This window comes from Neophocaena asiaeorientalis, unplaced genomic scaffold, assembly GCF_003031525.2.
Source record: "Neophocaena asiaeorientalis asiaeorientalis breed wild unplaced genomic scaffold, Neophocaena_asiaeorientalis_V1.1 scaffold114, whole genome shotgun sequence".
In the NCBI taxonomy this organism is placed as follows: domain Eukaryota; kingdom Metazoa; phylum Chordata; class Mammalia; order Artiodactyla; family Phocoenidae; genus Neophocaena; species Neophocaena asiaeorientalis.
Genome location: NW_020173116.1, coordinates 11,226,619 through 11,253,703, shown reverse-complemented (window position 1 = coordinate 11,253,703; position 27,085 = coordinate 11,226,619). Strand labels below are relative to the sequence as shown.

The following is a 27,085-nucleotide window of genomic DNA, read 5'->3' as shown; positions in this document are numbered from 1 at the left end:
TTGCGATGCATAAGGCTCACTTGGGGAGCTGGTTAAAGCGAGAGATTTCTGGCTTCATGTGATTCATGAGGGCCCTAGCGATGTGAACCTCAAGCACCCCAGGAATCCTGATGTAGTTGGTTTCAGGGCCACCCTTGAGAAACACGGGCTTGGATACTGGCAGAATCAGTGTCAGGAGAGCATCGATGAGCCCGGGAGGTCATGTGTGCTGCGGAGAAAGTGGGCGTGGTTAGGATCGTGCAGTGTGAGGGGAGAGAGTAGCCCAGGGTTGGAAAGGAGGATCCCTCAATTCTTCTCCAGGAGAAGCACTGGTGGCCAGGCCAGTGAAGTCCATGCAACAGCCCCATCCTTCCTGATGACCAGCCCGAGCATCGTCCCCCCAGCGTACCTCCTGGAAGCGTACCCATCAGAGGACTCTGAATGTTGCCAATGTTGATGGTAGGAATGAGGGTGGAACAGCCCCCGGTGGAAACCAAACAGCACCCCATGGAATGATGCCTCTTGATCTGTCACCTTTCTGTGCTACTGCTTTATTTATTTAGACATCTACACCCCTACTTTCTTCCAAAAATATTAACAACGGGAGTTTAACTTGGCATCTTCCCAGTTTTCTGCGGAGAAGGTCATTTGTTTTCATCACGTGCTCAAAGGGGTTCAGGACCACAAAAGAGCTGAGAAGTAACAGATTTTAAGTCCTTCAGGAGACTGTTGAGTGTGACCCTAAACGCCCCCGGACTTCAATGTGATATTGGCTGATAACAGGGAAGCCTCTCAGGAGAAGGCTGGCGGCGGCTGTTCTCTGTGGGTGCAGCGCGCAGCTGGGGGCACTCCTGGCCCCAAGGATAGGGGCTGGCGGTTCAGAAGGCCGCTCTGGCCTCCAGTGGCTTGTAGACAAGAGCCTACTGCAAACCCACATAAACGATCTACTAAGCAAGCTATAAGCGAGTAGCTCGGTAAGGCTCTGAGCGCATAAGAACGGAGAGAGCAAAGGAGGAACCGCTGACCTTGGAACTGTGCTACCACACAGTGGGCCTTTAGGTTGGAGGAAATGAAAGGGAGCCAGCCGCCCCTCCCCACCAGCTGCAGTCCAGCAGGCTTAGCTGCTTAACTTCCCACCCCCAGGGATGCTTTCACCTACTCTATTAAAGCGGAAGCTATTCAAAAGGCGTCTGGGAAAATCCTGAAGAAATCATTTCATATGTAGTTGATGTCCTTCATTCAAACCAGGAGCTCATGCCTCCCCTTGCTCTGGGGGAGGAGGGGGTGGGGAGGGGAAGCGGGGATGACAAGAGGCGGGAATGTTGAATTCGCTTTCCGCCATGTTGCCTTTTTCCATCCTTGATGGAAAGGTTTTACGTTCTGTAATCTGTTCTTCTAAAGGAAAGTCTGTGCCCCTCATTTTCCTTGTCCGTAAGGCCCTGAGATTTCCTATATGACTCACCATTTGTATAATCCAGGCACGGTGACCCAGACAGGATATGGTTGTAGTTCAAGGAGGGACAATGAGATAGACAAGAGTCGTAGAATGTATCTATGGCGTCCGATTATCCATAGGTAATGTTTTTATTGTACGTCACGATTCAGCGTTCGTAATACACGGCAGTAAGACTGCAATACATTAAATCCTAATTCCTCCCTGATGACTGCAGCGCACAGACTTACAGAGGAAGGTTAGTATTTTTTGCAGTGAAATAAAAGGGAAAATTGCTGGGATCAACAGTGTGTCCAGAGGTGTGGATAAAAGATTACTCCAAAGCAGCCGTGTAACTATCACCTGGCTTAAAGAAAGAATCCACGTGTAAATGGTTTTTAGGGTGACAATCATTTGCCGAATAAGACAGACCCAGTCGGGTCGCCTTTGTCGGAATTCGGAAGAAGTCCATTCTGGGAGCAGGAACTGGCAGAGAAGCTACTCCTACAGAATACTGGGCGTGCATGCATCGGGGAGATGAACGTTCACGCCTTGGCTACCTGGGGGCAGCAACTGGCTTCTTAGTTTGCCTGTGACCATAGTCGTACCAGATGGAGTAATGTTTGCCTTCTCCCAGACCAGGAAGAACCAGCACTCCCTCCTGGGCTTGATGGTGGTCAGGAAACTCAGGGCTTCTCGTCACGTCCTATAGAAAGGCTCCACGTGGGACCACGTTGTCACCTTTTAGAATGAGGGCCTCCCCGTGACAGAGCAGGGAACACATATGTGCATTTCCTGGAACCTGGGCTGGGGGATGGGGAGGGAGAAATTGGGGTTAGGAGAGACAGTGGTCAAAGACCGGTGGCCTTTAGAGTGGGTGGGGCAGATCCTGGAAATGTACGAGTTATGGCATCAGCCATGGAACTACATCAATTTCAGGCCAATAAGTGATGCATTACTCCAGGTGGCTAAAAAACACGCGGCCCCAGGCAAGAGGCCGGCTGCTGTCAGAGCCAAACGGCAACACAAGCAGCATCTCAGGGCCTCAGGAAGGTCTTTGAGGAGCAGTTCATTCCGGAAGTGGGCTGCAAACTGAAATGATTCTCCATATCCTTCCTAGATGGCCTCTCTCGCTGACGAATACTGCAGCTATTGTCAAGACACTTTACAGAACGTGAGAAACCAAGAACTCGAGAGAGAGAGTAGGTTTTAGCTGCAAAATACCAGCATTTATGACTCGTTCTTAACCTTTCTACTTGAAAAGACCCCTCGAGGGATGTCTGGTGGGAATTCATTGCCTGAAGCGCTCAGAATGCAGCTGTGTTACAGTCAGTGAGCTCTTGGAGGTGTATTTTCATTCAGTTTAATCATCTGGAAAGCTTCCAAGGTGCTCATATGGATCACTTTACACTTTAAATAGAAAATTCAGCTACTTTTAGATCCTAATTCCGGCTGATTTTGGAGCACAGTATTGGTGACGCGATTTACCCTGGAATTCTCAGTGATGCTTCAGAGGCGTTATGGATCCACGCTGACTGAACAAGAAGCAGTTCGAAGCAGGGTGCTCTGACACGGGTATCGTGATGATTGGATTTTACTCTAGAATTGACCGTGGAAGACACGAGTAAATCTCTTAACCATTCTGAATTCTGGCTTTTGCTGTATAAAATGAAAATCCAGGGAAGCAAGTGCACATTTAAATGAAAAGTTTTCTGAGGCCTCCGTGTTCTAAGCCCTTCAGCTTTGGGAGATAATATTCACTCAGCATGAACGCATTTTGTCCTTTGTGTGTAAAGCATCGGAGTGAGGGAGGGACCACGCTGTCTTCAGAGTGGCCCCTGGCCTGTTAATGCTATGTTATAAACATCCATGCACGTTGGATAGCTAATCCATCCCTTCTTGGAACTTCCCTGGTGGTCCAGTGGTTAAGACTCCACCCTTCCAATTCAGGGGGCGTGGGTTTGATCCCTGGTCAGGGAACTAAGATCCCACATGCCGTATGGCGTGGCCAAAAATTTTTTTAAAAAAAGAAATCTATTCCTTCTTGCCTTCCTTGCTTCATCAAGTACTAACTGAATTCTTACCCTGTGACCAGCACCGTTTCTGGAACTAGGAAGGTATTCCCCAGGAGGCTGGAGAAGCTTATAGTCTGGTACTGAAAGGAACGATGTAAGCCAATGAATATGATACCATATGGAAAGTTCTAGAACCCAGTGTGATGGACTGTTCTGGGTGCTCAAGGGAAGAGGAACAGAGGCAGCTGGAGCGGGCTCCCCGGGGGAGGCCACGTTGCTGGCAACTCTCTTAGAAAAGCAGAAGTTCAACAGACTCGAAATGGGGTAGAAAAGGGATTCCAGGCGGAATCAGTGGTGCAGACAAAGCCAGCAGGATGGTCACCGGCATCACAGGACAAGAAGGTCGCTGTGGCCGGATTTATCTCGAAAGGAGAGAAGCCAGAGGGGAGGTGGGAATCGGCCGGTGCCAGGAAGGGCCTCTGGAAGACCCCGACTTACTGAGGAGACGGGTTGGCAGTGACATCCAAGGGCCATATTGGAGCAGAGGGTGCGGAGGAGGTTTTGTCGCAGTCGAGGTGAGAAGGAAGGAGGGTTGGATTGGGAGATCCAATGATAGTGACGTCAGAGAGAAAGCGGGACCAATCAGAAATATTTCTGAAGCAGATGCACCGGGATTAGACGATTTGGGACAAGGGTGCTGGGGGAGTGAGCGGAGGTGGTGCTGTCTCATCCAGACCCACGAGCCCCAAAAGCCTCCAGCCTGGGAGTCGAAGGATTAACACATCCTGCTCATCCCACTCTTGTCTTTTTCGTTAAGTATCTATGAGTCTCTTGGGAGACGTCTTCTCTAGAAGAGAGTTGAAAATCAGGTGAGTCCAGGGTCGGGCCTCACTCCCTTGACAGCCTGCACAGAAGGGACCGCCTCTTGCCTGGGGTCACTGGAGGGCCCTGGGGTCAGTATTGTGATGTCTCAGAATATCTGAGCTGCAGGAATCCCCAAAGGCAAGAGTCCTCATGAGCTGACAACTCAGGTTGGCCACCTGGTTCAAAGATGGAATCTGAGAAGTCAGCATGGGGGAAAACAAAACAGAAGTTGTCCACAGAAGTCTTTAAAGAAGGCTCCTTGGTGCGATAGAATCGCACCAGATCCCTTTAGTCTACACCGTCCTTAGGTGAATTCTGACATGATGTCAAGGAGGAAGTGTCTTTTTTATTTTTTTAGTATTTATTTATTTATTTCGGCTGCACTGGGTCTTAGTTGTGGCGTGCGAGCTCTTAGTTACGGCAAGTATGCAGGATCTAGTTCCCTGACCAGGGATCAAACCCGGGCCCCGTGCGTTGGGAAGGTGGAGTCTTACCCACTGGACCACCAGGGAAGTCCCGAGGTATCTTTTTTTTTTGGGTTTTTTTTGCGATACGCGGGCCTCTCACTGTTGTGGCCTCTCCCGTTGCGGAGCACAGGCTCCGGACGCGCAGGCTCAGCGGCCATGGCTCACGGGCCCAGCCGCTCCGCGGCACGTGGGATCTTCCCGGAGCGGGGCACGAGCCCGTGTCCCCTGCATCGGCAGGCGGACTTTCAACCACTGCGCCACCAGGGAAGCCCCCGAGGTATCTTTGATTCCATACGGTTACACTTCTTCCTGAGCTGAAAAATAATTGAGGGGGTCAATCAGTCGATGAAAATTTATTCTAAACTCTGGTTTTTATCCCTGGGCCCTGATCCTCATCCTGTTGCCATCAGTAGGAGCCCCCTTGTGGTCAGAAACAGCCTTCCTTCCCGAAGGCTGCCTCAGGAAAAGGTGGTCCACGTTCTCCCGCCCAACTGGCAGGTGGTCTCTGAGGGGTGTAAAATCACTTCTGAGATACAGCTTGGAAAAGCCAACGGGCAGAACTTTACGTGGGTTGGAATGAAATTCATTCTGTTACCATTTGGGGCTGATGAAGAGTCGGGGGCAGGTGGGCTGGATAGGCCTCACCAGGCGCAAAACGAGCGTTCAGAGATACGTTCTGTTCTTTACATCGGGTGGAGGACTGACTCACATCCTTCTGGAAATCTCTGCAGCAGGACACGGTCATGCTCATGTCATTGCCTGACGTGTGCCAGCTCCTTAAATGCTACGACGGACAGCTGTACGAAGTAGGAGGAAGCTCCTTCGAGGTGCTGGTTTGCATCCTTCCCAGACATTGGTACCAGATGCTGGGGTTAGACCCGCAGCCCTCACTCTCGGCGGTGTCCGTGGACCTCAGACCTTCTGAGGAGGCAGTCGTGGGGCCCATGGACCGTGAGCCTTGGATCTTTCCCCAAGACTCAGCTTTTCTTTCTGAATTCACTGAGAATCTGAGTTAGCTCATGTAGAGAAAAAGCCAGTACACATGGTGACCTGTGGCTCCGGTGACCCGTGAACCCTGAACTGAGTCGGAGTTCTTCCTCTGCTATTTCAGCCAAAAGAGAGCTTTTTTAAAGGAGTAATTGGAGTAGTCGCTTTGCATTATATATAACTGCCAGGCCTTGCGGGTTTGTTTTTTAAGCTCTGGAGTGATTATTGTAGTTTGGGGGTCAATTATATATAATTTCTACAGTGAAAATATGCTCCCCTTAAGCTAGTCATGAACTTTTACCTTTTATTTTATTATTTTCTTAGGAAAAAAAGAAATCCAGGGCTTCTCAATGTTTACCACAAAGGTTGAAAACTGGAGGCTGGGTCCAGCCCTTAAATATTTTGGTTTGAACTCCCCTCCTGCCCCCCACCCCGTACTGGCCAGCATTTGGGGTGTTTAAATTTTTGAATCAGTTATCGATACTTGGAAATCTTGGGAAGAATTCCGATTCCAGCTTCTCCAGCCTGATGTCCTGCCCAATGGACAGCGGCCAGGGCTGCGAGGTAGCCGAGCCCTCGGCAGGTGGAGACGTGGCCTCTCTCTCTCTGTCTGTGGCTCACGTGAACTGCGGCCACTCGTAACCAGAGGCCGTCCACACCGGCCAGCAGTCACATGTCTTGACACTTCTTTTAGGCTGCCTCGTGTCTTAGTTGCGGCCCACGGGCTTAATTGCCCCTGCGGCGTGTGGGATCTTAGCTCCCGGACCAGGGTTCCCGGGCTTCAAACCCGCGTCCCCCGCATTAGAAGGCAGATTCTTTACCACTGGAACACCAGGGAAGTCCCTGTCTTGACACTTCTGTTGTAGGGAATTGAGGACGTTCTCCTTCATGACTTTTTGGAAGATGTTTCTATTTAGCATCTGAAAGCTGTCCAGTTGTTTAGTAAGAAGTTTAAGCTGTGGTTCCTCACTGCTTCGGAAGGTTCTCCAGCCGTCTTACAGATCTCCAAGCTCAGTAAGAAGTTTAAGCTGTGGTTCCTCACTGCTTCAGAAGGTTCTCCAGCCCTCTTACAAATCTCCAAGCTCAGAGGCTGGTTTCGAGGGACAACATAAATGCTGTGAGAGCAGATGAACTTTCCACGTGGGGCAGGCCTCCTCCCCTCTGTGTTAACTGTGTCCTCAGGCACTAAACTGCAGTCCACCAGGCCTGGCTGCTTCGGCTGTCCCGGCTTTTCCTGTGGTGCCCACAAGAGATGCTTGTGCTGACACATCAACACCCTCTTACCGTTTCCCCCTCGGGAATCGCAGCAGGGCCAAGGGGACAGGGAGGTAGGAAAGGGCAAGGGGGAGGCGGGCCGGGCCTCCCCTCTCTTGATCCAGCTCCTGGCGGCAGCTGCCGTCCTCAGCTCTCTGCCCACCCAAGCAGGGCCGGCAAGGGTTCCGACCCCAGCATCCTCCCGCCTTTCCGTGCTCTGGGTGGGCTCCCGCGAGGCTCAGAGATTATCTCGCCCGCCTTAGAAATTCCGTCCACGTGGTCCCAGTCACCCTGGTGACTCTCCCCTCCATCCGGCTGCCAGGGCGCGGTGTCTATACACTTCTGCTGTCACAGAAGTCTGAACACTTCTGCTGTCGCAGAAGGCTGTTCGTCCGCTCAAGCCTGCGACGGCTTCCTCTTGGGAGCCCGAGCTGCTCTGCTGGCTGTCCCCGGCCTCCCTGCATCTGACCCCTTGGTATCCCTCCAGCTCCGTGGCCCTTGTGAACGCCGTCACACACCCACTGTGTAGGTCGCGTGTTTTACGGTCCTGGATATTCCCGGTTTTCTCCCTCCTGCCTTTGTGAGGTTCTCCATCACTGCCTCTAGCTCTCCCCGCCCACCAAGCCCTCACCACTTCCTTCCCTTCCCCTCTGCAGATCTTCCACGCTTGCACCCTGTGCACTCTCTCTCCCCCGAGGGTCGGCAGAACAGGCCTCGTCTAATCTTCACCCATGCCTGGCATCCCCAGCACCCCAGGCTGTGTTGATCCCTGTCTGACCCACTTGGAAAAATTCACATGCCCAGGCTGGGCCCTTGGGCCCATGTGATTGCCAGCCAAGAAGGCAGCAGGAAGCGTCCTGCAGAGAGAAAGTGAGGTCTGGAACTTGCTGGGAAAGGAGGGGCGTGAAAGGGGTCCAGTTTTCCGGTGGCCCCTTCACCGCCTGCGCTAATCCCAGCCCTCTGGCTCTCCAAACCCCTCTAGGATCTTCAGTAGCTTCCTAGTTGATGGGCCTGCCTGCAGCCTTGCCCCGCCTCGGTCACATGCCCTTCCCCTCCCAGCAAGTGCTCTGTAACAGCGATTCCATCAGTTAACAACTGTCCACGGCCCCCATTGCCCAGATGGTCCTCTCTCCTTCACTGCTTGGCCTCTGGCCCGACCCTGTCCCCCTGCCCCCCATGACCCACTGGCGTTCCCCAGCACTGCAGACTGGTCGTCCCCAAGAGGCCCTTATTCCTACTGCTGTCTGTGCCTAGTCACCCCCGCCCCCCCGCCATTGCTCCCCGCCAACTCCTACCTACGCATTAAGGCCCAGGCAGAATGTCCCCTTCCCGATGAAGCCGTCCCTGATACCTTCTTCCGCTAGAACCGCTCACTTCCTTCTCCCTGTGTCTCACGTTGCCGGGAGCACTTACTCTGCTGTTGGGACGCTGTTTGTGCTCCCGGTAACCTACCCTTCGTGGGGAGCCCCTGGAGGGTGGAGGTCATTCCCCTTCATCCAGCCGTGCAGCCAGCACCCAGCAGACGCTGCAGGAGTGTCCCCGGTAAGTGAATATGTGAATAAATGAATAAATGAATACATCCAGGAGAGCACCTCCTCTCTCATGTTTTCTCATTTCTGATCGTTTCCCAAGGAGAGCATGTAGAGATGAGAAGCTGAGGGAAGTCAGGGTTCCTGGGTAAAATCCTCAACTTCGCGGAGCACACGGCAGACGCTGGAGGACATCACTTTCCTGGCATTGCGCGAGTCGGGGGCGGTTTAGTCTAGGGGCGAGCGGGCAGCGGGGTGGGGAGGCTGGGGGCCTGGCTGGGTGGGCCTGGTGGACGGCTCTGCCCTGGGTGCGTGGGTGCGCCACCCGTGTGCACTGCCTTCCTGCGTGCAAACCTGAAGTTAAAGCATCAGTAATGGGTGTGTGTATTGTTCTTCACAGAAGTTACTGCGTTTGTCAAAAGACTAAGAAGAAAGACATACCTTTCCAACATGGCAAAGGTAGGTTTCAGGCAACCAGACAGGAAGGAACAAAGCAGCTTTCCCAAAGCAAAAAGTGCAGGCTGCCAGTGTCCCTCAGAGCGAGCAGCAGGCCCCGTGCAGGGAGGCCGGCCCACCCACCTGGAGGGCAGAGGACAGCTTGCTGGGCCCCAGGTGCTCAGCTGGAAGCTGAGCTCCCTCCTCCCCTCCGGCCTCCAGGCTCTGCCCGTGGAGGAGAGAACGCAGGGCCAGCAGGTCACGGTTCTAAAGTTCCAGAGGGAGGCCCCCCAGGGGTGGTGTCCCGGGCAAGCCAACGTCAGAGGTGGAAGGGCATTGTAGCAGAGCCTAGGACAGACGGACAGGCAGGCAGACCCTGTACGCTGTGCACATGGCCCCGCGGACTCTGTGTGTCGGGGCACCAGGTCCTCGGCTCCGACCTTCTCACTCCTGGGTGTTAGCGGAGGGGAGAGAGGGGCTGAAGGGGACGTTCTAGGATCTGTTCTGAAATCCCACGGTGGCAGATGGGGACGGAGCCTGGGACCGGCCCTCTGCCCCAAATCAGCCCCGGCCAGGGGCCGCCCAGCTGGGGCCGCCCTTTGACCACCTCCATCCCCCACCAGTAGGGTTGTTTCTCCTTCTGAGCTAGAGGCCCATCCGGTTCTGGGCACCTTCACCTTCCCCACTGGGGCGATGGCAACGACCTTGCAACACGACCTCCATCCCTACCCACTGAAGCGGCCGGCTCAGGGTCCAGAGCCTGGCCTGCTGGGAGCCATACCTTTACACTCACTGTTCCAGGAGAGTTTACTGAATACCCAAGGGCCCCTTTCCTCTCCGTAAAACAGACGTGGCTGTAGTGCCTGCTCTTGGGGCTGGTGTGAGGATGACTCACCGCTCGTCCTGCAGACCCCGAACACGTAAGGGAGAGGTTTGTCCCATTGGACAGCGGAGGCCCAATTCACTGCCCCAGGCTCCCCAGAGGAAGGACAGGAGAGCTTCTGAGTCCCCACAGCCATCCTGTAGAGGCCGCCCGCCCTGTTGCTTCTCCAGAACCGCACTTGCCTGGCAGAGCCCAATTACCCACCGTTTTCCTCTCTAGAGAATTTAGGCCCCTTGCTCGGGGTGCAGAGAAGAGGGAACTGGGAGGAGGAGCTGCAGGGCCCTGAGACGTCTGCCCGTGAGCAGAAGCGTCCTAAATGCCGACTTTCAGAAAGGCCGTTCTAGAATGTGTGCAGTTTGAACATTTTGATTGTCATTTAGGATTCAGGGTTTTGTTTTTGGTTTGTTTTCTTTTTGTGGTATGCGGGCCTCTCACTGCCGGTGCCTCTCCCGTTGCGGAGCACAGGCTCCGGACGCGCAGGCTCAGCGACCATGGCTCACGGGCCCGGCCGCTCCGCGGCATGTGGGATCTTCCCAGACCGGGGCACGAACCCGTGTCCCCTGCATCGGCAGGCGGACTCTCAACCACTGCGCCACCAGGGAAGCCCTAGGATTCAGTTTTAACGGGCAAAACTACCCAAATCCACTTTTCTTTCTCTTCGACAACAAGAAAGTTTTGGTAATTTGGAGAGGGGGCATTAGGCCAAAGTAAGATGACAAGATTTCACTAAGTGTAGCGTTTGCCGTTGTCTTTAGACCGTGAGAATGGTGCTGAGGGTCGGCATCCTGCCGTTGGATCTACACGCCATCATGCATCAGGGCGCCTTGGATATTTCCCAGAAAGCCCTGACGAGTAACCCGAGCGGCACTGACGACCTGGAGGGGAACACAGAGATGAAACGTAATCCTCCTTCCTCAGCTGCTTGGTTGCAGTGTTTGGTATATAATCAGGGCTGCTATGGCCATCACTGATTTATAGATTTCCTAATAGAATTAGAACGTTCCTCTTTGACGTTATAATTTACCTGCTCGCACACCTCTTCCTGCAGAAGGTGAGGAGTGCCCCGAGAACCCTCTTCCAGGGCCTGCCCTGGGGCCCATAGTGCCAGGACATGTTTGCCGAGTGAGTGTGGTTGCTGATTGACAGTATTTCTTGTCTCCTTGGGAAAACCCTCCTGTATCCCTCTTGTAGATGCACAGATCACCTCTTCGGGCCTGAGTGGGATTGACCTAGCTATCTGCCTTGCCAGTTTCTGCTCTAACTGTAGTTTTGTTTGTTTGTTTGTTTGTTTACGCACCCTCGCAGCTTGTGGGATTTTAGTTCCCCGACCAGGGATTGAACCCAGGCCCACGGCAGTGAGAGCACAGAGCCCTAACCACTGGACCACCAGGGAATTCCTGCACCAAGTGTTATTTTTAACAATGTGAAGTTTAACGGTGGTGCTTTGACCTTATTTCACTACTTTACAAACAAGTGCTACATAAGCCCATGAATATTCGTGCCCTTTGCTATTGTCTGGGGAAGGGGGAATTTCCCCCTCTACCCGTCTTGAGTTCTCCTGGCTGGACTAATAATCAACCTGGCGCAAGACAGGTTCACCGGAGAAAAAGACACAAATTTTAAATCATGTGCACAGAGGTCTTATAGAAATGGGACCGAAGAAGTAGACAAAGAAACTTAGGTTTTAGGGTGCCCGATTAGTGAAGAAGCTAAACAGAATTGGGGCTTGGGTAGTAAATTAAAGAACTAACATGGTTTGGGACTTCCCTGGCTGTCCAGTGGTTGGGACTCCGTGCTTTCATGGCCGAGGGCCTGGGTTCAATCCCTGCTCGGGGAACTAAGATCCTACAAGTTTGGCGGTGCGGCTAAAAAAATAAAAAGTAACATGGTTTGTTTATACATGGTTTGTTCTCAGCCTGAATTCCCTGTCTCTGGGGATGAGGGTGTCTCTTTACATCCTGGTGCCAGAAGGGCACCTTTCACACCGGAGATTTATTTCCTGTTTTCAAGGAGACCGAGGGGGAGGGTCAGTGTCCTTCCTGTGTTGGCCGTTTCTTAAGTAACTTTTCAATCAAATTAACCAATATGCCACTGAAGCACATTTTGGAGCTGCGTACTCTGGGCACCGACACTATCTGACAGTTGTAGTTAATCTTAAGGAAGAAAATCTCCATTCTGATGCCAAAGTCTGGCCTCTGTATGCTGGTGCCAGATTAAATCTCAGCGTTGTGGGTGAAGTAGAAAGAAATAGCTTTATTGCTTTGCCAGGCAAGCGGGCCACAGCGGGCTCATGCCCTCAAGACTGTGTGTCCCACCCTGGAGCGGGTCGTGAGGAGTCTTATAGCGTTCAAGGAGCAGGGCGTGGTCAGTTCGTGGACACTCTTCTGATTGGCTGGTGGTGAGGTCATCGGGAGTCGGCATCATCAACCTTCTGGTTCCAACCGGTCTGGGGTCTCCGTGCTCGTGGGCAGCAGTTAACTTCGCCCCCCTGGAGGGGGTTTCAGTATCTGCAAAACAGCTCAAGGAACGGCTCAGAATATTCTCTAGAGTCCTTGAGGAGGAATTAAAGGTCCTTGACTGTGTTTAATGGCTAAAGTATTATTATTTTGTCTTGCTTGCCTGTTTTCCTTTCTTTCTGCATTTTCTCACTTCTCTGATTAAATTTCTTCTTTGGCTAAAGTTTTTCTACAGACAAAAGGCAGGCAGAGGACACGGGTGGAGGTCTATTCTGGGAAGGCCCCGTAGGGTCCTGCCTCAGTTACAGTTCCACAAAGAGCTGGCTTACGCGTGGTTACATCGCTGCGAGGGGACAGTCACCACAGCAGGAGGCTCCCCACTCGGGGGGAGCCGGGAGCTGCTTCAGGAGGGGCTGCAGACCAGATACCACCTCCTCCCCCAGTCGCTAGGCTTTGGTCTGAGGGCTGCCAGGAGGGGTCAGCCATGCATAAAGCTGCCCCCCAGTGCCTGAAGCCCCCTCAAGGTGTGGGCTGTGGGCTTCATCACGGCCCGCCCAACACGGGGCTGGCACACGGGGGCACCTCAGCATTTCACGACCAGATGGCTACGTGGATTCAGCGATGCATTAAAAGCACCGCAAAGTATCCTGTCGTCTTCCTTTGACCTTGAGGGGGGGCTGACTTGGTAGGATTGCACCAGTTATTAAAATAGTGAAATGGGTCCTTACTTGCTGCTAAGTAGCTCCCTCCCCCCACTGCTTGCCTGTCCCTTGATTATATCCCCTGTCCCTACTGCCTGGCTGTCCCAAATCCCAGATCCTCCCCTGGGAGACTCCCCTCCAACCAGACCAGCAGCTGAAAGGTGAACACCTAACCCAGCAGGCTTCAGGGCAATGGAAGCCCCCCTCCCAGGCCACTGGCTTCCCCAGCAATCCCAGCTGGCTGCCCAAACCTTGCTCTCACCCCCAGCCCAAGCCCAGGAAGACCCAGGAGGCATGAGGCCTCTCCCCCAGGTGCCCGCCAGCCTGCCAGGGACTCCTGGGCTCCTGTTGGCATCCTTGCATGTCTTTTGCAGAGGGCACAGAGCCGGCAGGGAGACAGCATGACCACTGGCAGACGAATGCCTGAGATGTGCCTGGAAGATCTTCCAGATGGAGCCTGACCAAATGTGCACCAGGGCCATGGCAGCCCACTGGGTTATCTAAATCTCCTTGGCACATGGGGGCACTCAGACAGATGCGCTTCCACTGTCCTTCCACTCTCAGCGCTGCGTGCGCGGATGCGGGACCCAAGTCCCAGGGTCGCACACTTGGGCTGCAGCCCTCGGGCCTGTACTGACAGGGTCTGCAGCCCTGGGCAACTCACCTAACATCCCTCAGCGGCTTTGATGTCCACCATCAGTTAAAGGACTTGAACAAACTACCCCCTTTAGAAAAGCGGCAGGGATGGGTGAGGTCACGTCTGTACCCTGCAGTGAGCTCACTTGGAGCGGGGTTCTGTGTGATTACAAGGTGTAGTTATGATTTCAAACTATTTCTTCCCATTTCAACAAGTAGCCGAGGGGATTGCTAGAAGGCGAGACCACAGAGCTCTGAACCAGACGACCTGGGGTGACAGACCCAGCCCACGGCAGCCTTTGTGTTCAAAATGAGGGCGAGGCCGTGGGGAATTCCTTTGAACTGCAGTGCGGATGCTATCCCCTAGGTCACCTGGGATACAAATACCTAAGGGGAAATTCTGCTCTTCCACTCACAAGGGTTTGTTTTGTCTGGTGATAGGTTTGAGCAGTTAAATTTCTTTGCTGGGCATGTCAGCAGACCTCAGTGTATTCCTGAATTGTCTGTCTTCAAACCTCCAAACATTTGTCTTCCAGGTACAAAACCACGATTTTTTTTTTTTTTTTTTTTTTTTCAGTAGAAGAAGTGGGTGTGGGTCATTCTAGCTACATTATAGCACTGAGTGCCCAGGACCTGGTGCAAAGGAAAAGGTTTTCTCTGGCGCTCTGGACAGAAATGTGTCAAGGCCGGGACGGGGGTTCAGGTTGGGGAAGTGGTGTCTCAGAGGCTGGCACGTCATGCAACTCTGTGTGTGTGTTTGCTCGCAAGTGAGCACACGTGTGCATATGTGAGCGTGTCTGTGCGTGGGAGGGCATGTGAGTGGGTGTGGGCAGGTAAGTGTTGGTGTGCGGTTGAGTATGTGTGCACCAAGCAGGAGTGTTCAGGAGGGAGATGGGTTTGTCTTTTTGGGGAGAATGGCTCTCATCTGGGGGTTTTGCAGACAGTCCCAGTAAGGTGTCAGGCTTGGGTTCACAAAAGCCAAGATGAGTTGGTTTTGGACGTGGGCGGGTTTGGTCCTTCTGCTGGACGTGTCACTTGGACTTTACTTCTCAGTAGGCCCGTCGGCTTGACTGTCGTCACCACCCTTATCAGTAGTCACGTTACCAAATCAGGCCCAGCTGCTTGCAGCGCAAGAATCAGTACTCAAGAGGCAAATGTTGGCAGGAAGGGAAACGGCCTTTGAGCAGAATACCGGCAGTGCGGGGAGACGGTGGACTCAGTGCTCTCCAAAACCATCTCCGAAGATTCTGCTCGGCCGAGAAAGTTTTTAAAGCGGAAAAGGGAAGTCATCGCAGGTAATCACTGAGATGGGGGGTCAGAGTGGGCACCGTGCCCCACTGTGTGCAGGCTTGTTGACATCCTGTGCCCGCTCTTTAGATGCTGTCGTGTCCACACAGTTTGCTCTTGAGATTACTGAAGGGGAAGCTGGGGAAGAGATAGGTCATCATTTCTGTTTCTTTGATCTACGGAAAGAACCAACAAGTTAGGCAAAGTATCGTGTGATCAAAAGATTTGAAAGGTGTGCTAGGGCCGGAGATGAGCAGAGCATGGGCGCGCCTGGTTTGAGGTTAGTGACAAGACGAAGCGACCTCCTGCAAAGAGCTCTTTTCTGCCCAAAGCTGCTTACAGTCACCCTGTAAGAGCGGAGGATGCTGTCAGGGGAAGCCCCAGCACCCTGGCCCCAGTGGGCTCGGAACACGGGGCCACCCGCCCCTCGAGCCATCATCCTCTGAAGGCCGAGGCAGCAGGAAAAGACCTTGACGAGGGAGTTGGGTTCCACTGGGAGGTGAAGGGCAGATAGGATTAAAATAAGCTGAGAAAGGGAGACACTGTTCCCGAGACAGGACGGCAGGAGCGGAGTGGGCGTAGGGAAAGTGGGGGACCGGCCTAGGGAAGAGGGGCACATCTCTGCAGCAGAGAGCAAGGACCTGGAGGACCTGGGACCAGAACGTGACTCGGGTTTTCTCCTTAAGCCTCCAGCCACATGTCTTCCTGCCCCCTCCATCTCCCCCAGAAAACCCAGGAAGGAGCTTGAAAGCTGGTTCCAAGCCTTGGCAGGTGTCTGTTTCCATTCTTTGCTCCTCGGATATAGTCTTTCCAGATTCTGTGTGGTTTTGATTCCCTCTCCTTGGTCCTCGGCAAAGCTCACTTGTACCAGTGGTAATGTGCATGGGTGCATAGCTGCAGAGACAGAGATTCATTCGACAGGATGAAGCTCTCCATCCTCTGGTCCTTGTTTGAGACACTCACGCAGCCTCCACTTCACCCCCGCTGAGCCCACTGAGACCGTTGGTACTGGTTCTGCATGCAAGACCGTGTAACGCGGTGTTTCCGTCCTCACCCCTGCAGCGTCACGAGTGAGGCGTCTTCGAAAAATGGTGGTTTTGTAACTGCCTGCCTTTGAAGGGCTTGTTTTTGTAAAACAACCTGGCTGATAAAAAAAAAAAAAAAAAGACTATTGTCAATGAGATACTCAGACTGTTAAAATGTGAAGCCTCGGGCTTGTCCACGATGACTAACGGCGTCAACTTGTTAGCATCTGGCAGAGCCAGAGGAGAGAAACGCTCAGCTCTGTCCTGCTTCATTTGTTCCCCTGGTTCTCGTGCAGTTTGGGCCCAGGGGTCCTTTCTAAATGTAGGAACCTGAGGTATCACGCTGCCGGCAAGAGGAGGAAAGCTGGGTAATGTCCGTGTTCACTTGTGAATGTTTGTGCGGAGATCGCCCACAGCTCCTTCTCTGGATGGTTTTAGGAAGCATCCTTGTGTGTGTTGAACACCAGCAGGGCTCCCCCCAAGAGCCCCGTTCCAGGTGGTCCCAAGTCGTGCGGGGAGGATGCCGCTGCCGAGGGGAGTCTGTTCCCAAACCCAAGCTCACGTGCCCGACGCACAGTGAGGCCACACAAAGCGAAAGGCTGGAGTTCGGAGCAGAGAAAGGTTTATTGTAGGGCCCAGCAAGGAGACGAGGAAGGAGATGGGTGGCTGACGCTCAGCACGCCCTGGGAACTCCTGGAAGGGTTTCAACAAAGCAATTTGAAAGGCCAGGGGAGGGGAGGGGCCGGGTCCCAGGGTGCGTGATCAGCTCGTGCACGATCCTCTTCTGATTGGTTGGTGGTGATCAGTCCTTAGGCCCCAGTAGGTCTCACGGTCATCGGGTAGTTAATTTCTTCCATTTGGTGGGAGGCGGGTTTTAGCATCTGAAACTCTCAAGAAATATGCACGAGATGCTATTATCTAGGTACTTCAGAGAGGAGCTACAGCAGAGGATATGGGGGGCGGGGGGGTCTGTCCTGGGAGGGCCCCGTAGGGTCCCGCTTGGTTACAGGTCCACACCCACCCAGAGCCCAGGGTGGGCCTTTGAGGGCTCTCAGCGGGGGCTGAACAGAAACCGAGAGGAAAGGGCATCTCCTTATTCCTGGCCAGTCCCTGCCGTTCTTCCTCGGAGACTTGCGGTTGAGTGTCTGGGTGGTCCTCACGCAGGAGAGTCAGGGGAGACTCGGGGGGTTCACTCCAACCTGTGCTGGAAATTACATACGACTCTTGGTTTGTAACTCACCTGAAGTGTGGCCCGAGGCTGCTGTCAACCTAGTGAGGAGTTCCTTAGTCTGCACGTGGAGGCATCTCCCAGGTGCCCAGTTTAGTGCCACTCAGGCCATCCGATGGCCTTGGCTCCACTGGACACACAGGTGGGCCTTCTGGGCCTCAGATAATTCATGCGGCATAGCGGCCAGCTTTGTGCCTTGCAAAGTCGGCACCCTTCCTTCCGTCACTGTGGGACTCTGGGCCCCTTCTTCACGGTGTCAGGCTCGCCAAATGTAAATTAGCCCCCGACCCTCTCGGAGGCAGCTGCCAAGGGGGCTGCAGCAAGGCCGTCCCGCAGGCCTCCCTCCCCTGTTGCTCCCCACAAGTGACGTTTTTCTAAAAAAATTGTGTGGGATTAAAAAAAAGAAGTAAGCTGCTCTCCCACCTCCTGCCTTCTCCCCGCCCACTTCAAAGGGTTCTGCCTGGGACCATCCCCACAGGAGATGGTGCAAGACCGGGCCCAGGCCTGGGCCGCCTCTCGCCTCGGCTTTCCTTCTTCCTGCCCCACTTTGACCTCTTGAGACTGTCTGTGCGCCACCCGTGGGTGCATTTGACGACACGCTCGCCTTGATTTTTATCATAAACCCCAGCATTTTTTTCTCTCTAAAATGTCACAGCTGAGCAGAAGCAAAGCAGAGTTTATCAGATTGGCCGCCAGCTTCCAGCTGAGATGGAATTTCCTCCTCACGGCCGTGAGCAAAGCTATGACCCTCTGGCACAGAGACAGCTTCGGTAAGTCCAAGAACGCACAGCATTTTGTATTCTACCTTTTACAGATGTTATTACAGCCTAAGCGTTTTCCTCATTGCTATGTGGAACCCACTCGTCTTTTTCTCACCTTTTCATGTAAGATACAACACACAGAGAACGACACACCAAAAAAAACCATATTAATATTATTATGGCAATATGGTAGTTCATCAAACAGCTGGACCACACCTCACTCTCCTGTCAATGAAAATAATCAATAAACAATCTAAAATAAGAATAGAAAAGGGTTTTATTTGAGCCAAACTGAGGACTAGCCTGGAAGCCAGCTTCCCAGATGACTCTGAGAAACTGCTCCGGAGAGCATCACAGTTTTATATTTTGTCAAAACAAAGAACATTAAACAAGTCAGGGTTTCATTTCTTCAAGGTTATTTAAAAAAAAAAAAAAAAAAAGAACAGACCGGCACATACCCAGCGAGTCAGTATGGCCTTGTCACCTGGGAAGGGGGACTTAACCATCAAAGGAGTAACCAGTATCGGTGTCCCAGGAAGGGAGGCATTTAATCTTTATTTTTAACATGGACATTCTTTACTTCTGGTCAGTGTGTCCTTTTCTCTAATAATTAAAGCCGAGGCACAGTGTAAGCTTTGATAGGCCACACACAGGCTATTTTAGTTAGCATCAAACTCAAGTTCACTCATGTATAAGCCAGAATGACTTCCCTGTATCTCAACATGTGGACATGTCTTTTGTCACTCCCCTGCCATCGTTGTCGGACGCGCAGGAAACCTCCCCTGGCTTTTGAGTTGTGCGTTTTCAGACATCGTGAGGAAAGCAGCAAGCATCCTCTTTTTCTCCATCTCCCAACTGAGATGGACCAAGAAATGGGTTCTTTGGGGGCCCCGGATTTAACCTTCAGGAATAAGAGTTGATAAAGTCCCCACTGCGTGCAGATGGTGGAAAGAGTAAAGCAGTGTCTGTTTTGCCAACTTTCTGGTCCAGTAGAGGGTCTTTCGGGGCCCAGGGGGTCCCATCTGTCACAGCTGTGGTACAGACACAGCACAGGAGAGTCGCGGGGAGGGACAGTCACCACTGAGCCCCCCAGCCCCACAGAGGGGATCAGTCGTTTCAGCAGATGTCGTGCGTCCCTGCAAAGTCCCAGGCACCTTCCTGGGCACTGGACACACAGCCGTGGACAGACAGACAGAGCCTCCAGCCCACAAACTCACACACCTATCAGGGCAAGGAATCCCTGCCCCAGGGCTGCCAGATGCCCTTGCAGCAGGTACACAGGACAGGAAGAGCAGACAAGCCCTGTTCTAGACCCTTCTGCAAACACTGGGGCCCTTTGGAGGGTTGTGGCTGTACACAGCCATATATGTGACCCCCATTCGTCATGAGGCTGTCCCCGTCCCCGCAGATGAAGGTCAGCAGAGTTCCCGTGCAGCCACAGGAGGAAAGCCAGCTCTGTAGTTAGTGCTGTCGACTGAAAAAATGCACAGCCTGAAAGTTGAGAGTTGTGTTTTATTCGGTGGACAAACCCGAGGACTAAGGTCCGGGACACAGCATCTCAGATGACTCCGAGGGACGGCTCCGAAGAGGCAAGGGGCGGGGGCTGGAGTAGATAGGAGCCGTTTTTGCAACAAAGACCAGGTAGTCGGAACATCAAAAGATGACTGTTAATTAAAGAAAACCGGACATCTCAAGGTAAAGAGTTTAGCACTTTTCTACGTATGGGAAGACGCAAGAGTCTGGGCTCTCTGGCATCGTTCCTTTGATGTGCTCCTCGGCTATCTGGGGCCAGTTTCCTGTGTTTTCTCCTCCTGAGTCTCCTCTGGGTGCACGGCTGGGGGCGGCTGCAGCAGCTTATTGCTAGACGGGGGGCATCCCGCCCGTATCCTGAGTTCCCTCAGGGCTCACGGTCTCGGGGTGGCTGTCATGTGACGGCTTGATGGCTGCAACATCCTTTGTTTACCGATACGGCAGGTGGCATCCTCAGTTCACAGTGCTTTCCCCTCGGCCTTCTAGGGCCTTCACGTGAAGTCAGAGTATTCACACCACTAGTTTTTCCCCTTCACGTGGACCATGGTTTCACAAAGTTAAACAAGCCAGGAGTTGTTTGTGGGTCAAGCTTATTCCAGACCAGGCCATGCCTCTCATGGAGCCGGGTTCTCTCACCTGAGATCTAGCAGAGAATAGTGAATATCGTATAAAGCTCTGAAATGGACAGAAAGGGTCAACACGCCCTTCTGGTCTTCCACGGTCTTTGAGTTGCTTTACAAATCTTGTAAGTTGTATCAAACAGATAACAATGCAAATCCTCCTCCACACAATGCAAACTAGTGCGTCAGCGGGATGCAGTTGATAACTGCCCTGAGCACAGAGCTGTGTGGCATCCGTTTGTAGATTACTGTCGGTGGCATTCTTTGTTGTCTATGTATGTTTAGTGTCTTGAATTCTCTCTCCTTTTTTTTTTTTATAAATTTATTTATTTTTTGGCTGCATTGGGTCTTCGTTGCTGCACACAGGCTTTCTCTAGTTGAGGCGAGCTGGGGCTACTCTTCGTTGCGGTGCGTGGGCTTCTCATTGCAGTGGCTTCTCCTGTTGCAGAGCACGGGCTCTAGTCGCGTGGGCTTCAGTAGTTGTGGCATGCGGGCTCAGTAGTTGTGGCACACGAGCTTAGTTGCTCCGCGGTATGTGGGATCTTCCCAGACCAGGGCTCGAACCCGTGTCCCCTGCATCGGCAGGCGGACTCTTAACCACTGCGCCACCAGGGAAGTCCTGAATTCTCTTTTGAATCAGCTGCAACATCTTACTAGTTCCCTCATTAATTGAGTCCCGTAAAATCTTTGACACACATTCATTTTATATCTGTATAAGAGTCGTGGTTTTACCTTCATTAAGTAATTGTCTTTTAACGATTATAATAGGCCAGATTACTGTGTAGCACAGGGAACTCTACTCAGTGCTCTGTGGTGACCTACATGGGAAGGAAATCCAAAAAAGAGGGGATCTGTGTATACGTACAGCTGACTCACTTTGCTGTACAGCAGAAACTAACAAAATGTTGTAAAAAACTATACTCCAATAAAAATTAAAAAGGAAAGAAAAGCATTAACAGCCAAAAAAGAAAAAAAGAGAGAGAGAGAGAGAGAGAGGCAAGGATGGGAATGTTACTTCTTACAAGATTCACGAGCAAGGTGTAATTTGAAAAGACATCCAAAGAAAGTAGGAAGAAGGAGAGGTGTGAGAGTCTTCCAGAAGGGAGGGAGAATGAATCAGAGACATGAAGTAGCCCCTGGGCCCCCGTGATGTTACTGGCCATGAGTTTAAAATGATTAAGGAATTTAAAATCCTTATTGGTTTCCAGGAATATGGCAAGCTAGTGTAGTTGAACCAACTCATCAGGCGAACACAATACTTGTTAGAAAAACTATAAAATATCTTTAAAGCATCAAAAAGCGGGCAAGGGACTTCCCTGTCAGTCCAGTGTTTAGGACCCCTCGCTTCCACCGCAGGGGGTACGCGTTCGATCCCTGGTGGGGGAACTAAGATCCCGCAGCCAAAAAACGGCCCAAAAAACCAAAAAAAAAAAAAAAAAAAAAAAAAAAAATATTGTAACAAATTCAATATAGACTTTAAAAATGGTCCCCATCAAAGAAAAAACCTTTAAAACAATAAAAATAAAAAACATAAGCACCAAGGCGATGTTTTGCAATCCACACAACTTGGGTGACCTCTTAGTAGAGGGCAGTCATCAAATATCACACCTGCCCAGGGTGGGGAGTCCAGTGGCACAGCTCACACACCAGAACATCCAAAGGGCTACGCACTGCAGGTAGGGGTGAGTCAGAAGTAAGGCTGCACTCCTGACCCCTCCTACCTGCCTCCACCCACCCAGGAAACAACAAAGAGACTTGCTGAGTATCTCAGGGTGGGGAGAGCTGTCCTGAGAAATTGTAACCAAGAGCTTGCCCCAGATCAGATTTTAAAAACATTTTTTTGGAGATATACATACGATAAATTCTTCTCATTTAAAGTGTACAATCTGTTGATGAAAAAATTAATCAGTAGTCCATCTCAGAAAGGAAAATGTTTATTTGAGCCAACCTGAGGATTATTCAGAAAGCTCTGAGAACAGTTCCGCCTTGACCTGTCAGAGGTCAAAGCATAGTTATATAAGTTTTTGAGACAAAAGGTTATAGATCAAATGGCATATTATTGACAGCTTACACAGTCCAGATCTACACGTACAAAGTGAAGAGCTGGTCGTGGGTTGTCCCGGCCCGTTACAAGATTAAGAAGGAAGGTTATCTCCTAAGGAGATCTGGTTAACACAGATACACAGTATACACGCTAGAGAAGGCAAACAGGCAAAGACAAATTTTATAATTCAATTTTCTTGGCTTGCCATAAAACGTGAATTTCATTTCATCAAATTCAGTGATTTTAGCATATCTAGAGAGCTGTGCAACCATGACCTTGATCTAATTTTAGAACATTTTCATCACCTCAGAGAATCCCCACACACATTCACATTCATTACCTTTTCCCCTTTTTCCTAGCCCCCAGAAACACTCCTTTTATTGAAATGATAATTCCATCGAATGAATACACCACATTTTATTTACGCATTCATCTTCTGATGGACACCCAGGTGGTTTTCACTTAACAATAAACATGAATAAGTTCGTTTCCATTTGAATAATGCCTCTGTAAACATCTGTGTACAAGTTTTTGTGTGGACATATGTTTTCATTTCTCTTAGGTATATACACCGAGGAGTGGGAGAGAGGGATAAATTAGGAGTTTGGGATTGACATATACACACGACTATATTTCAGGTAGATAGCCAACAGGGACCTACTGTATAGCACAGGGAATTCTGCTCAATATTCTGTAATAACCTAACTGGGAAAAGAATTTGAAAAAGAATAGGTATATGTATACCTGAATCACTATGCTGTATACCTGAAACTAAGACAACTTTTTAAATCAACTCTACTCCAATATAAAATAAAAAATTTTTAAGTTATTTAGAATTATCTGAAGAAATTTTTTTTCAGAATACATTGGATGTCCTAACAACTTCTAGTGATGACTTATGAGGATTTGTTTTTAATTTTGTTTCTAATCATTATTCACTCAGAGAGACCTGCGTACCCTCTACCCAGTTTCCCCTCTACCCAGTTTCCCCTAATACTTATATCTTAAACAACTGGATCGTAACATCAAAAGCAGGAATTTTCCATTGATGCAATGGATGTGTAGAGTTCTAGCATTTTCTATTACCTGTGGGTTCACGTAACCACCACCACAGTCAAGATACAGAACTGTTGATCACCACAGAGATCTCCCTCATGCCACCGCTTTATGTAGCCACACACCATCACTAACCCTTAGCAACAACTAATGGCTTCCACCCCTATAATTTTGTCATTTTGTGAATGTTATATAAATGGAATCATACAATATGTAACCTTTGAGACTAGCTTTTTTTTCTCAGCAGGATCTCTTAAGATCCACCCAAGTTGTTGCCTTTATTAATAGTTTGTTTCTTTTTAGCGCCGAGGGGTATTCCATGGTCTGGATACACTGCTGTTTGTTTATTCACGTATTGAGGGACATTCGGGTTGTTTCCAGTTTGGGCCTATTATGAATCAAGCTGCTATGAACAATGGTGTCTACAGGTTTTTGTGGGGAACATATGTTTTTATTTCTCAGGGATAAATGCCCAGGAGTGCAATTGCTGGGAATATGGTAAATGTACATTTAGGCCTTTCTTTAACTGCCATCATTTTTCTTTTTGATGCCTAAATTATTCCATCTTTTCCCAGTGGAGGACCTTTCAAGTTGCTTCTTTTGACATGTTTCATTGGTCTTTTCTAGCTGCTGCTGCTGCTTCTTTTTTTGACTGGAGAAGACATCCCAGGCTCCTCTTGTACATTTCCAGCCCCAAACTTTAAATGGTGCTTTGGTACCTTTGACCGTGTGCCTCTTATTGTCCTTGACAAAGTATTTGTTAATGGGAAGTGACAGATAAGCAGCAGATCTGCAATCCATTTTCTCCCGTTACAAGTCAAATCTGCTGGTAAACATACCGAGGACCAATTTCCTGCAGCCAGACCTCATAGTATTTGCCAGAGGGGGAGTCCTTTTCTGTAACAGCACACACGTGATGGTTCAGGATTGCTTACAATAAACAAATCTGAGATCTATGGGAAATATTACCAAGCCAAGTAACTGAGCCCCGATTCAAAATAGCTCCTTCTTTGTGAAATCACCTCATGCATCATTTAGAGACCTCCTGAAGTACTCATATATTGCTAGTAGAACTATAAAACGGTCAAAAATCATTTTGGAAAACAGTTTGTCAGTGTTTTCATCTGCTTGGGCTGTCATAACAAAATATCGTAAACTGGGTGGCTTAAAGAAACAGACATTTATTCCCCACGGTTCTGGAGGCTAGCAGTTCAAGATCAAGGTGCCAGGTGATGGGTTCCTGGTGAGAGCTCTCCTCCTTCTTGCAGACATCTGCCTTCTCGCTGTGTTCTTACATGGGCTTTCCTTGGAGCAGAAACACAGTGGGGAGGGGGGCGCAGGGACTCTCCCTTTTCTCATAAGGCCATTAATCCCCCCATGACCTAATCTAACCTTACCTACCTTCCAAAAGCCCCACCTCCAAATACTGTCACATTAGGGGTTAGAAGTTCAACATATGAATTTGGGGGCACAAACATTCAGTCCATAACAGAAAGTTCTGCATAAAATTAAACACAGACCTACGCTATGACCCAATGATTTTATTCCTAGGTTTTTACCCAAAGGAAAGGAAACGTACATTCACAAAAAGACTTGTAGAAGGATATTTATAGCAATTTCACTGCTAACAGATAACACCTGAAAACAATACTGATAACCATCCTTAGGGTAATGGATAAGCTAATTTCAGTATGTTTATTGTATTCATCTGCTTGGGCTGCCGTAACAATAAACTACAAATCTGGTGGCTTAAACAGCAGACATTTATTTTCTCACAGTTCTAGAGGCTGGGGAGCCCAAGATCAAGGTTCCAGCTGATCCAGTTTCTGGTGAGGGCTCTCAAACCTGACATCTCGAAGGCCTGAGAACCAGGGGGACCAATGCAGTGAGTCCCAAGGCTCCAGAACCAGGAGTGTCGATGTCCAAGGACAGCAGCACATGGATGTCCCGCTTAGGCAGAAAGCAAATTGGTCCTTCCTCTGCCTTTCTGTCCTATTCAGGCCTTCACTGGATCAGATGACGCCCACTGCATTGGTGAGGGTGATCCTTACTCAGTCTGATTCAAATGCTAATCTCTCCCAGAAACACAGACACGCCCAGAAATAACGTTTTACCAGCTATCTGGGCATCCCTTAGCCCAGTCAAGTTAACACATGAAATTAACCATTCAAACAAGCCAAAGACAATTTGTGACATTTGAACACCCTAAGCCTGGAACATAGGAAATAAAATTAATTCTAATAAATCAATACAAAAAAGTACAGACAACCCAATACAAATGGACAAAAGACATTAACAGGCGTTTCACAAAAGAGGGTCTCCAGCTGGCCAATACTTGTATGAAAAGGTGATCAACCACGTGAGCCATTAAAATAAAAATGAGTTATCACTACTCATCCGCCAGCTTGCTGGGATGGGGGGCAGACAGCCTCGCAGTAATCTGTGTTGCTGAGAATGTGGAGCAACAGGAACCTCCACGCACTGATGGTAGCAGTAAATTGGTCCCATCATTGAGGAAATCAGTGTGATGTTCTATAATAAAATGAAACAGACTCGTGCCCCAGAACCTGCGACTCCACTACAAGGTACATACTCGAGAGAGCTCTTGCGTGTGCACACCTGTACCTGAGCTTGGCATCCTCTCGAGAACTGGGTCTGAGAAGAGGACCTGCACCTAGCTAGTCATTCTGGGATGCAGTCCTACAGAACCAAAGGGGGGACTGACTAGAATGACTGGAACACGGAGGACGGAAAGCCAGTCTAAGGGTACATCACTGTGTTGGTTACCATTGTGAATAACCGGGGCTCAATCCTGTTGGAGACCCTCCGAGAAACTGTGGAGAGTGGCCTTCGGAATCGTCCACTTGTGGCTTGGGAGTGGGGAGTATTTATCTTCTGGCTTTTGGACCCATTCGCCAAGGGTCGTGGCAAGGGGGGGTTAATGTTCCGCACTCGTGGCTTTTCACATTGCTCGGTGGAACCCTACCTATGTCCCACGTGGCAGTTGGCACACAGGCCCTGAGGCAGAAAGCAAGGGACATGCAGATTGGTGAGGTAACCTGCTGCTGTCTGTACCACCATTAGTTGGTTACCACAGGAAGAACAGGAGAAAACAGAGGAGCCCAGAGCAGTGAGACAGAACATAAAAGATACCAACACATCAGAACACAAGACTGTTCATAAAACTTTATTATTGGAAACAGGCCAGCTTCCCATCGATACGAGAATGCGTTTAAGGGTGGTGCGTTCATACAGTCCTCTGCTACACCACCCTGGCCGCGTTCTCGCTGGGTACTGCCGACTCCACTTCAGTGTATGTGTACTGAGCAATTTGATTCTGCTTTTAGATGAACTGGAAGCAATGCCCTCCTGTCACAGCGAAGTGTAAGATGGTCACGGTCCTTACAGCGCAAGAGGATGGGCTTTGGCCTCAGACGGACTTGGCGCCAATCTTCATCGTTCGCTCGGCTTCCTCCGCCATAAAATGATAACCATCCCTACCTTGTGGCTATTTCACAGCACGTAACGCTTACTCCGCACCACACACTGTTCTAAGCCTCTCCAAATATTAACCCGTTCCATCCTCCCATCCCTCACTCCCATGATGTAAATACTGTTTTCTGCGTTTCCTAATGAAGGAACCGGGCACAGAGAGCTTACGTGACTCGGCAGGGCCGCACAGCTGGTGAGTGGAGGAGTGCGCTGAGCTGGGATTTGAACAACCCCCCCTGTCTGGCTGCAGAACCCGTGCCATGCAGCGGGAAAGAAGCGCACCCCCGGCCCAGCCGCGCAGAGAGAACTGCGCACCGCGTCTGCCGTGCGTGCGGAGCCCCACCTCCCCACGCGGCGCACGGCTGCGAGGGCGGCCCCGGGGCCCCGCCCCCGGGCGCCTGCGG

The 27,085-nt window shown here is 50.7% G+C and overlaps 1 protein-coding gene across 1 annotated transcript in view; it reads left to right on the top strand.

Moving 5' to 3' along the window:
• RFX8 (regulatory factor X8) overlaps positions 1–19,400 on the top strand; it is a 63,175-nt gene extending 43,775 nt beyond the window's left edge. The window contains 10 exon segments of the mRNA XM_024743974.1: positions 1,814–1,933; positions 2,532–2,585; positions 5,450–5,563; positions 6,611–6,758; positions 6,795–6,797; positions 8,928–8,986; positions 10,601–10,745; positions 14,080–14,174; positions 17,834–17,948; positions 19,348–19,400. Coding sequence (XP_024599742.1) covers positions 1,814–1,933; positions 2,532–2,585; positions 5,450–5,563; positions 6,611–6,758; positions 6,795–6,797; positions 8,928–8,986; positions 10,601–10,745; positions 14,080–14,174; positions 17,834–17,948; positions 19,348–19,400 — 906 coding nt within the window.
• Positions 19,401–27,085: the final 7,685 nt, after the last annotated feature.